The following is a 12,710-nucleotide window of genomic DNA, read 5'->3' as shown; positions in this document are numbered from 1 at the left end:
AAAACGCAATACTGAAATTGCATAAGTTCCCTTATGTGAACTATAACTAGAATGCATAGATTTTGTCTTTTTCAAGAAATGGAAAGAAACATAATTTTGTCATACAGGCCACATTTGGGCCACAAGAGAACACTCATTCTACTCCACCCCCAAACCGCAAGCTTTTAAGGACTTATCAGTACTGCACAGTAAATGCAATAAAGGGAGAGCCCGTAACAAAAGAAAAATAGTGATCATCCTGATCACCCCCTAAAATTAAAGTTTCCCCTTACTTTAATCTCATAATTTGATTTACATTTGAATTTGGCAAACTCAGTAGAACTCAGAAAAGTATGTATGCTTTCAAAACTACAATTAGCTAACAAAATATCCATTTGGAATAATCACTAAATACTAATACCTTCTTTTTTGAAATTAAATTTAATTTTTTCAGTGTTCCAAGATTTAGTGACATCATAGAATCTCTTAGGGTGGAAGTGAGAGCTGACCTGGCAGAAGTTAAAAATGCTATCAATGAGATCCAATCTAATCTAAATACTCTAACAGGTAGGGCAATCAAGGCAGAAGAGAGAATTAGTGATCTAGAGGACAAACTGATAGAGAAAAAGGGTCAAGAGGAGGCCTGGAACAAACAGCTTAGAAGCCATGGAAACAGAATTAGGGAAATAAATGACACCATGAAACGTTCCAACATCAGAATTATTGGGATCTCTGAGGAGGTGGAGAGAGAGAAGACTAGAAGATATACTTGAACAAATTCTGGATGAAAATTTCCCCAGTCTCGGGAATACAACAAGCGTTTGTGTCCTGGAGGCAGAAAGGATACCCACGAAGATCAACAAATCTAGAAAGACCACAGGACACTTAATGGTGAAACTCACGAATCATATTTTTAGACAAGAACTTCTAAGGGCAGCTAAGGGGAAGAGATTCCTTATGTGCAGAGGAAGGTCCATCAGAATAACGTCAGACCTGTCCACAGAAACCTGGCAACCATACAAGGCATTCAAAATGGATTGACAGATAAAGAGCTTCCAAAACCGGCAAAGTTTAAAAGAGTGTGTGATCACCAAGCTGGAACTAAAAGAAATCTTAAGGAGGGGCTCTATAAAGGAAGAAAGAACCCAAGAGTGACATAGAACAGAAATTCACAATCTATAGAAACAAGGACTTCACAGGCAACATGATATCAATAAAAACGTATCTTTCAATAATCACTCTAAACGTGAACAGCCTAAATGCTCCCATAAAATGGCACAAGGTTGCAGACTGGATAAAACGACAGGACCCATCCATATGCTGTCTACAACAGATACACATGGAACCTAAAGATACATCCAGACTGAAAGTGAAGGGATGGAGAAGCATCTTTCATGCCAACAGGCCTCAAAGGAAAGCTGGGGTAGTGATTCTCATATCAGACAAATTAGATTTTAAACTAAAGACTTCAGTCAGATTTATAGAAGGACACTATATCATTCTTAAAGGGTCTAACTACCAAGAAAATCGAATACCTTCTTATAAACATAGTACTTAGCACAAAGTTAAAAACAAATATAAACATAGGACTTCTAGAAGCAGGATTCTTTTTTTTCCCATTGTAAAAAAATTTAAATTCAATTAATTAAAATATGGAGTATTCATTTCAGAGGCAGAGTTCAGTGATTCATCAGTCCTATGTACACCCAGTGCTCATTACATCACATGCCCTCCTTAATGTCCATCACCCACCTCCCCTCTAAAAGCAGCATTCTAAAACAGATACTAATGCAGAATATGCAAATAACAATAATAATTAAAAAACTATACAGCAGAATCAAGAAAATTAATCGAAGGAAAGTAAATATCAAATATATAAAGTAATCCTAAACCCCCACCAGAGAGACTATGCCATGGTTGGCTGGGAGCCAAACCAGTGTGCCCCTTGAGGCCCATTACCTTCCTGCTTCCCAGAGATCACTTCTGCCTGAGACTGAGAAAAAAGGAAGTCAAACTCCAGCGGTAAATCTCTCACTAGATCAGCCAAGATGGCCAGCTGCTTTCTGCAAGAAAGAAAAAACATATAAAAGTTAATCGTTAAACACTCTTCTCACAATTAGCTTCAACTTGACCTTCTACTCAGACTCATTATAACTCACTGCTCATACAGACATCCACCAGTTGAGCCCTACATCTTTCCAGTACCTTCTTGATTTCAAAGGTTTAAACTTATCCTCCTACCTAAAAGGCAATGTGGTACTAGTAATACTTTCCCTTTTTATAATTTTACGATTCATATAGCGTTAAAAGATGAGACCGTGGTACTGTGCCTCTCACAGGCTGAATCAGTATAAGTGGCAGGAAGCACGGTTTCGTAATTACATGATCCCTAACTACTGTGAACGGAAGCTGTTAGACTGAGGAACACAATCTCATCCTCAGCTCTTACATAATACAGAAACAACACCTCAAGTCAACACACGACGAGCACTGTTAGGTCCACAAGTTTTTAATAATCCTTTACACAAGCTGACAATGAACTTTTTAATCTCCCTTTATATATTTCAAGGGTTGGGGTTTTTTTTCTTTATAAAAAATCTTATCATTTGAAAAACCCAGATCAGGATCAAAATCCAAAGGTTATAACAATTTGGGGACAAAGTTTGAGTCTTATTATCTAAGGTTGTTTTCACCTCTAAAGTTTTGTGTTATCAGTGTTATTAAAGAGGAGCAAAGAAACAAAGCTAGAAGTAATAATATGAATCTAGAGAATATGGTTAAAAATGAGAGCAATTATCCTGGATTTTTAAAATTACTCATTACAAAAATATTCCATTGGCTCAGATAGTTGTTGGCATGACTTAGTGGAGAATGTTAACACTTAAAAGTGAAGAATACATTTAAAGTAATAATTTCCCAGTATACTGTCAAATAAGTTTACAAAAAATCTCATTGTTATACATATAAAATTCTTGCAATAAGAATTTTGCGTGTGTAATAAGAGGGACTATTTTGCCCTCCCTATTGCATATGCTTCTAAAATACCCAAAGAAGAAGGCTTGTTGGTTTGGGCAGTGATTTGGAAGAATCAGGCACCAGTATACACTGCTGTCTGGAATACAAATTCCTGGTATGGTGTTTCTAAGAGCAATCCAGGCCTATGTATCCACATTTTTAATGTGCTTAATCCTGGACCAGCTATTACACTTTTAGAAATGTATTGCAAGGAAATCATCAGATAAGAATACAAAAAGGAGAGAATACTGCAACACTATTTGTAACAGTGAAAAAGTGAAAATAACCTAAATGCACATAATTAGGTATTGGTTAAAAAACCTGTGGTATATCCACACAGTGTGATACCAGACAGACGTTAAAAGAAATGAGATTGATATACATCTGTATGTACTGATATGAAAAGCTGTCCAATATATTTTGAGTTCTAATAGGTTATTAAACAATACATATAATGTGACCCCAAATTATATTAAACATTGAAACAAAAAAATTCTTCATGTATATGTAGTTTCTACAAGGTCGTAACCATACTGTACATGCAATTTACATACTGCACAGGACTCTCTAAAATTCAATTATTGTTTCTTTATTAAAGAAAAACTTTCAGTGGCAAAATATTGGTAATTGTTAAGCTGGGTGGGTAAGAAAATACAGATTCATCATGCTGTTATTTTTTTTTTATGCTTGAAATTTTCCATAACAAAAGTTTTCTTTCCCCTTAAATATCAACTTGTACTATATTTGTAGTTTTTTAAGGATATTTCCATTACAAAATGAAAATGAGGTAAAACAAGTTGTTAGTTCAGGACTTTGGCAAAGAAATAAAACCTAGTGCTAATACATTTCAAAATTACAGTCCCTGTGATTTGAACCCATTTTTAACACTGCTCACAAACACTAATAAATTAGTAAAGCATCAATTATACAAAACAGGTTCTTGCAGTGATGGTTACATTTATGTCAACAACTATGGCTGCCTCAATAGCTAGCAATGATTTCAGAAGCTCAGGATAGATCCAGGCATAATTAGATGAGGTGATCAGAAGGCAAGTTAAAAGGCAAGCTCTTCACAAATACTTAAGATAAAAGAAACATTAATATTCAGAGCTTCCATGCAGTGAACACCTTAGACAAATGGAATGGAGCTACATAGTGGGTTTTTCCCAGATGGAAACTCCTTTGACAGAGTCGGTGCTGAGCGGTGTCAAACAATGAGACAATCCTCTTTGCTCCAGACCCCCAAAACATGGCCAAACCATCATCCTCCTGGTTGGCTCTGCCTTTCTGACTTCTGAGTCAGCTTTTTCTCAGGCCATCCTCCCCCTTGCTCCCCTCTGTTGACTGCAGACCACTCACAGACCTGTGATGTGGCATTCCTGTGTCACCTCTACTCTTCCCAGGATTTCTAAATTTTGAACGATGTGAATATTACTTACGTCAAAACAAAAAATCCTAAATTGCATATACAGTATGGTTACGACCTTGTAGAAACTACATATAGATGTACAGAGAGAAGGCAATGTGACAAAATGAAACACTTTTGAAAGGGCAGCAGGAATGTCAGTGTTTGGGGTTTGTTTTGTTTTGTTTTACTTTTAAGATTTCTTTAATGCAGCTATAATATTTTAAAATTTGGTTTTAAAAATAAAAACAAGGGGCGCCTGGGTGGCTCAGTGGTTTAAGCCTCTGCCTTCGGCTCAGGTCATGATCTCAGGGTCCTGGGATCGAGCCCCACATCGGGCTCTCTGCTCAGTGGCGAGCCTGTTTCTCCCTCTCTCTCTGCCTGCCTCTCTGCCTTCTTGTGATCTCTCTCTCTCTGTCAAATAAATAATAAAATATAAAAAAATAAATAAAAATAAATAAAAATAAAAACAAGACAAAAATTTTTTAAAGGTCAAGATAAATGGAAAAATAAGGGGCTAGAAGAGCTCTCATTTCCACAAATGGCTATATAATCTCCTCCTCAACTGTAGACCAGACAGTAAACCAGTAACCTCGTGTCTAAACAGAAGGAAGGAAGTCCACGGCAACAACTGTGGACATGTGTTTTCTGGCACATCTGACATAAGCCATACGAAGCCCTACATTCACGGCTGAGGTTTTTGTTGTTGCTGGCCAAGCATACAGAACAAAACTTCCTGGAAAAGGTTACTGTTATTCACCAAGAAAAAAAATATTTAAGCTAATTGAAAAATACCTGATGCCTGTGAGACTTTGAACATTCCAAGAGGACAAATTCTAAGGTTAAGGGAGGTCACTCCCACCCCGTGACCATAAGTGTGCAGGGGTCAGGGAGGTGCCGAAGGGGAGAAATCACAAACAAGAAGGGGTGTGACCTAAGTATAGCCACTGCCTCTTCCTCCTCCTCTTCCTCCTCTTCCAGAGAAGGAAGAGGGATCAGGTGGCAAGATCCTGGGCTAAACTACCAAAGCCCAGTGGACACTGGACTGGTTGGGATGGGAAAAGCTAGTCTAAAGCAATGGAGACTGAGCTTTGCAAGCAGCACCAACTATCACCAGGGAGCCAGGCAGTTGCAGACAGAGCAGCATTCCTACCAGAGCCTTTCCCACTGGCCTCCCGGTACCCAGTCACTCAGACGAACCTCTTACAGCCCTTCTGTAACTATGCACCCCATCTAGTGATTCAAAGTTACCACCATCACCATTGCTTCTCAATCAAAACTAACAATCATTACAGTCATCTCAGATAGATATCGATCCCAAAGAAGCAAATGACATGAAGCTCTGAGCAACAGATTGTGAAATAATGATGTGTGGAGGTGGCTCTGCTCTATTTTGAGCAAGGAGCCTTTTACTGCCTGCCACCTGCCAGCTCTGTGTGGTATACCCCCAGCCCACCTTCAGACCAGGGACAATGGTTCAGACCAGACACAGAGAACAATGTGTAGAAATCAGTCTTGTGGGGAGCCTGGGTGGCACAGCCGTTAAGCAACTGCCTTTGGCTCAGGTCATGATCCTAGGGTCCTAGGATCGAGCCCCGCATTGAGCTCCCTGCTCAGCGGGGAGCCTGCTTCTCCCTCTCGCACTCCCCCTGCTTGTGTTCCCTCTCTCGCCATCTCTCTCTCTCTCTGTCAAATAAATAAATAAAATCTTCAAAAAAAAAAAAAAAAAACAGAATCCGTCTAGTAACTCTTGTACCAGCCATTTTCTGGTGTCCAGACCCCAGCCCTCACCTCTCGGGGAGAAGCCGCATGCCTGCAGTGCAGAGGATGTAGAGAGGTGTCTCCTTGTGCTTCTTCACAGGCACGTGCGCAGCGGCAAAGCTCAGCAGAGGACGAAGGTAATCACTGGCATGTTCTGGGGTGTCTGCCATTGCAGAGATTCCTTAAGCAAGACAAAATATTTTAAAAAGCAGATCACATTGACTCAGAAGACTAATACGCCATGGAGTTCTGCTTAACGTCCTAAACACATAATTATTTGTGAGGATAGGAGCAGCAAGGAATGAGATATCCCTTCCATTATCCAGAATCTCAAGGAAAAAAAAGCTTTTTTCTGCCTCTTTCCTTCTGCCTCTTCCTTCCTCTCTCATGCCTGCAGCAGATAAAAAGAGACTGACAATGAAATATATTCCGATTAGTACCTGGTTTGATTTTTTTAACGACTGGCTGGCTGTTGCGGTCTCTCATCTGTTTGATGTCCAGCAAATCATGGGGGTTGCCATTATGTCTTGGCCAGAAATAAACAAAAATCCGGGAGCCACTGCTGCCACAGTCCACAACAAGTCCGTAATTCAGAGTTGGGTCTGCAGTGTCAGTCGCTTCAAGCTCCCCAACTCGTGCCAAATACCTAAGCCAGGCAGAAAGAGAGATTGGTATCAAGCATTCAGGTCCACAAAAGGCACCACTACTTTAATTCATTTGTTCATGAGTCTTCATTAACTGTCTATATGTGCCAACCACATGGAACCACACGTCTTAAGGAATGAAACAACACTGACCATAGTTACTGATGTATATGTATGAGGCAACAGCTAGTTCGCTCGCCTAGAGGCCACTGGAATCAGAGAACTAAAAGACTCCTCCATGTTTGGAGGCAGTTCTGAAACTGGCTGAGGTACCAAATCTTTTACCAACTTTAAAGAACTTCTAGGCCCGAGTAAATTACTGGTTTTTGTTGTTATAAGCCACTAAGATTCGGGGCAGTTTGTTACACACATTGGTTAACTAAATGAATTCTAATAATTTCTCTTCTATCTTTTCTGTATCTAAAGAATACTTTGGAATGATTATCACTTAATACGTGTTTCTAGATGGTAAAAATGTATGGGGCTTTTTGCTTTGTATTTTTTAGTGCTAGATTTGCACTAATAAAAAATGTATTTTATAAATACTATATTCTTCTCTATAATCTTTTAAGCTATTTTTAGTCATAGAAAGAATGTTTATTAAAGTATGTATAAGTAATAACAATAAGACAATGCCTCTGTGCCCAACACCCGTTTAAAAAATAAAACATTATACTGCTTTAAAAAAAAACAAAAAACAAAAAACAAAAAGCTTGTACGCCCAAGGACAGCAGTACTTTGTGGTGGGATTTTTTTTTCAGATTCTTATTACAAGATATTTATTTGGCTGACAGCAGAAAGATGAAACAAGTGAAGATGTTACCATCAGAACACCAAGGTTTGAATCTCAGCTCTAGCACTTTCTATGCTGTGTGACCTTCAGCAAGTTACCTAACTTCTCTCAGACTGTTTTCTCATCAGTAAACTAAGAGTATGAGAGTGCTGAGTGGTTAGCTTTGCGCTGTCCTGCCGCTGCTCTTGTTGTTAGGTGATGAGTATTGGGAGAGCAAATAATAAAAGACTCTTGGAAGAAAAGGGCAGAAAAGTCCAGAAGGAAAGAAGTCTAAGGGTTGGTAAAAATGCTCCTGAGCGCTGAGGTTTTAATAAACATTAAAGTTCACTCAGAACCTGAGGGTCTGAAAAATACAAATATTGTCAACTCCTCTTCAAAAGCCTCACGTGAAGGGCAGCTCCGGGAGAACGGCTCTTAGCTTATTATATGGAAAAAGAGCTGTTTCTCGGTGCTACGAATACATACTACATGGCAGACAGATTCAAATGTCTTCAAAATTCCTTTAAATTTGATTAAGTATTACTATAGGTTGAGGTAATAGCTGAATAAATGAAAGCAATGCTGTGAATTTTTTCAAGTATTACAGCTGAACAACCTTCCTTTTATCTTCCCTAGTCACTCAACACTATATTTAGAGCTAATTCCTAGATCCCCTAGACCCTTACACAGAAGCCCTCAGAACTAGGCTTTGTGAAGCCTGAAGCCAGTGCCACTGGGGAGATGTTCTTTTTAAAGAAAGATTCAACATTACAAATGCAAAAGGAGCCCACACATGTCTGGGGCCTTGAAGTATAGGTATCATTAGCTCTGCAGGAAATCCACCTCTGATTAGGCAATAAGCCCCATGTCCCACCCCTGAAGACAATCTAGCCCATGTTTACTGATGATTTCACATTGCTATGAAGACCACAGAATTCCCTACTTTGGACAGAAAAGCAAACTTGATGAATAGATAGATGACCATTTAGAAACAGTGTGGAAAGAAAAAAAGGGAACTAAGTACCTTTCCTAAGCTACAATACAAAATAAGGGAAGAACATGTATTTGGGTTCCAATATAATGCTGTAAATTACTACATAGATACGGTCAGGCAGAACTTTTTTCTGGATCCGACATCACAGTGAGTTATGGGAAATGAAGCAGGTGGTAAAAACTGTTACAGTCTAGTCAATTTACAGTCCCAAAGACTCTGTTCCACCACATACTTACCCATTCTGATCAAATGACTGGGCTGAACTGGGCTTATAATCCACAGATCAACTCACGACAGTCACTGCTATCACATGAAAGCTGGGAAGATATCTGGGTTCAAGTTACAGAATTTGTGCAAATACTAATCTCACAGCACACCATAGGCAAGATAAGCAATCTCTTGCCCACAGCGACTTTTCATTTCTCATTTTAGCAATCTTTCTACTTCATATGCTTCACAGATCCTTCACTGCTTTCCCCCTCTGAAAACCTTCCCCCCTACTTTTCTCACTAGATTCTGAATCCCATTCCCTCCTGCTAAATGAATAACTTTTCTCCAGTTCATTGGTTCTCAAATGTTTGGGGCTCAAGACCCTTAACTAAAAATTATTGGATCCAAAAGAATTTTTGTATATGTGGGTTACATCTATTTATATTTATCATGTTAGAAAATAAAACAGAAAAATTTTTAGAATTTATTAATTTAGATATAACAGTAAACTCATTACATATTAATATATTTTCTAAAAATAACTATTTTTTAGTATATGTGCTGCCGAAGCGAGCACTAAAAATAACTATTTTTTAAAACAAAAAAACTCAGAAGAGTGGCACTGTGTTATGGTTTTGCACATCTCTTTAGTGTGTAGATTAGCAGAAGACAGCTAGATTCTCATTATTTGCCTCTGTATTCCATCTGTTACAATATGTTGTTTTGGCTGAAGTTTTTGAAAAAATCCAGCTTCATGGAGACATGTTATTGGAAAAGGGAATACTTTAAGAGACCATTTAGATCACTGTGCATAGTCTTCTTTAATATTACACTAAAATTCAACAAGTGAAGTTTCTCAAAGGCTAGTTGCAACATGAACTCTAAAACCCTATCTAAAAACGTTTCATACTCTATAAAGTTAATCATTGGTCTGTCTTGCACTTTGAATGACTTTTATCCCTGCATAATTTTGTAACATCCTATACTCAAAAATACTAGTTCACTGAGGATGCAAATCTTCCCAACATTGACACATTTCATTCTACAGTATTAAAAAAAACAAAACCCACCCACTCATTCATTAGTATCACTACCCATATTATCAAAAAAAAGTCATTTAAGTATTGAGAAGCTAGCAAACACATAGTTGCAGACACAAATTTTCCAAACTGCTAATTTTCAGTTGAAAGCACAAATTTTTTTTTAAATTTATTTATTTGACAGACAGAGATCACAAGTAGGCAGAGAGACAGACAGAGAGAGGGAGAGGAAGCAGGCTCCCCGCCAAGCAGAGAGCCCAATGCGGGGCTCGATCCCAGGACCCTGGGATCATGACCTGAGCTGAAGGCAGTGGCTTTAACCCACTGAGCCACCCAGGTGCCCCAGAAAGCTCAAATTTTATCATCAGCAATAAACACTGACAGTTGTTTTCCTTAAAATGACAGGCTTTTACTTCATTTGTTTTCAAAAAAAATAATCTATGAACTATCCAAGTCTGAAAACCATAGCTTTTCTGGTAATCATTCTTTCAAGTAAAAATAATATTCCATGATAAAAGCAGTTCATAAACCGAACAACTGCCCAAGGGCTTTTCCTCAAGAAAACTCCAGTGTGCATCACAAGTGCTTAATACATATTTCCAATTCTGTCACACAGAATATGAAAAAAACATTCTTTTTTTTTTAAAGATTTTATTTATTTATTTGACAGACAGAGATTACAAGTAGGCAGAGAGGCAGGCAGAGAGAGAGGAGGAAGCAGGCTCCCTGCTCAGCAGAGAGCCTGATGCGGGGCTTGATCCCAGGACCCTGGGATCATGAGCAGAGCCGAAGGCAGAGGCTTCAACCCACTGAGCCACCCAGGCGCCCCTGAAAAAGACATTCTTAAATGGAACTGGAATTTTTTTCCCCATTACAACTATGTGACAATGATGATTACAATAACTAATAGCATAATGTGGTGCCTCCATCTTGATTTGTGCTAAGGCACCTGAGTTTTACCTACCCGTTGCTTTGCATCATTAGTATAAATGTCAACTCAGTGAAAAGGGCAAAAAACCACCACTGTAGCCAAGAGGTAGAAACAACATAAATATCCATGGACAGATGAATAAACAAAATGTGGTGTATACATAAAATGGAATATTATTCACCTTTAAAAGAGAAGGAAACTTTGCCTTATGCTATGATATGGGTGAATCTTGAGGTTATCATGCTAAGTAAAACAAGCCAGTCACGAAAGACAAATACTGTATGGTTCCACTTATATAAGAGTAAAGCAGCCATATTCATCAAAACAGAAAACAGAATAGTGGCTACCAGGAGTTGGCGTGGGGAGGGAAAAAAGGGGAGATGTTGTTCAATGGGCAGAGAATTCAGAATTGCAAGATGAACAAGTTCTGGAGTTTGGTTAAATGACAATGTGAATATAGTTAACACTACTGAACTGTATTATTAAAAGTGGTTGATGGGGGGCGCCTGGGTGGCTCAGTGGGTTAAGCCGCTGCCTTCGGCTCGGGTCATGATCTCAGGGTCCTGGGATTGAGTCCCGCATCGGGCTCTCTGCTCAGCAGCGAGCCTGCTTCCCTCTCTCTCTCTCCCTATGCCTGCCTCTCTGTCTACTTGTGATCTCTCTGTGTCAGATAAATAAATAAAATCTCTGAAAAAAAAAAAAGTGGTTGATGGGGCACCTGGGTGGCCCAGTGGGTTAAGCCTCTGCCTTCAGCTCAGGTCATGATCTTAGTGTCCTGGCATCAAGACCCGCGTCAGGCTCTCTGCTCATCAGGGGGCCTGCTTCCCCCTCTCTCTCTGCCTGCCTCTCTACCTACTTGTGATCTCTGTCTGTCAAATAAATAAATAAAATCTTTAAAAAAAAAAAAAAAAGAGTGTTTGAGATGGTAATTTTATGTTATGTCTTTCTTAGCAATTAAAAAAAGAGCAAATAACATCTTAGTAGGTATTACAAAAACAGTTTTGGCCTAATTTTGACCTCACAGACACCATGAAAGGGTCTCAGGAACTCCCAAGGGTCAGTAAACACTTTGACAACCACTGCTCTCTGTTCCAGAACCGCTGTTCTCTGGAACATCCACCTGCTTCTCTACCTATTTCTCCCCCTTTCCTTCTTTGACATGGCTTCCCAGTTCTTAAGCCTCCACTCAACAATGCTGACTCTTGTAATACTCACAATGATTTGAAAAGGCCTCCTTCTTCTGTTTTAAAATGTGGAGTGTCATTACTCCCTTGAAGCAGTTGCAGTTTGTTTATATTCCAGTATGAGCCCCTAAGACTTCTTTCGTACTTCTTTGTTTCACCTTTGCATTTCTTAAGCGCAAAAACTTTACCAGCGGTATCTCCGAACTGTCACGGTATTCCTCACATTTCTCTGACATGTACCAACCAATACTGGCTGGTTTGGTCCAGAGCTCACAATACAGCGCTGTGCGTTTGTTAACTCCTCTATGTCTTTGTTAGCTGTCTAGCTATACATACTCAACGTCAATTGGTCTCCTCAGAAAATTTCAATAGCTTTTCAAAGCATCCTGTCACCCTCCTGGGTTCTTGTCAAGATAAGCAACTCTAAGTTGGGTCCAAGTCGACTTTGTGTTCTTGTCTCTTAGAAGTCTCCATGTGTGCATTAGTCACAAATGTCAGCTGACCTTTGAACACAACGGTGAAAGCTAGGACCAGACAGCATTTATGTTACACTTCCCACTTGAGTCTTTGCTTAATGGCTGCAGTCAGCAGGAAGCCTCCATCTTTCTCATCATGCATACAAATGAGTAATTGAAGAACAATTTTCCCCTTTGGGAAATAATAGCATCGCCTCTTTCTGAAACTTGGGTTTCTAATGATCTAATCAGGCTTCTTACAGTTTTCAAACACCTGCGGGTCTTCCTCTGTCCAGGCTCCTGCTATGAATGGATCAATG

At 39.2% G+C, this 12,710-nt stretch overlaps 1 protein-coding gene across 1 annotated transcript in view; it reads right to left on the bottom strand.

Annotated features, from left to right (window-relative positions):
* Positions 1 to 12,710, bottom strand: part of ENTPD7 (ectonucleoside triphosphate diphosphohydrolase 7) — a 41,214-nt gene that overhangs the window by 19,702 nt on the left and 8,802 nt on the right. Inside the window, exons 4-6 of the mRNA XM_046026865.1 lie at positions 6,601 to 6,806; positions 6,191 to 6,341; positions 1,939 to 2,042 (exon numbers count right to left, since the gene is read on the bottom strand). Of these exons, the coding sequence (XP_045882821.1) occupies positions 1,939 to 2,042; positions 6,191 to 6,341; positions 6,601 to 6,806 (461 nt within the window). The remainder of the gene's footprint in view (positions 1 to 1,938; positions 2,043 to 6,190; positions 6,342 to 6,600; positions 6,807 to 12,710) is intronic.

The sequence above is a fragment of the Meles meles genome, chromosome 13 (assembly GCF_922984935.1).
Source record: "Meles meles chromosome 13, mMelMel3.1 paternal haplotype, whole genome shotgun sequence".
Classification (NCBI taxonomy): domain Eukaryota; kingdom Metazoa; phylum Chordata; class Mammalia; order Carnivora; family Mustelidae; genus Meles; species Meles meles.
The sequence above is the reverse complement of the archived record's forward strand: the minus strand, read 5'-3'. Positions and strand labels throughout refer to the sequence as shown.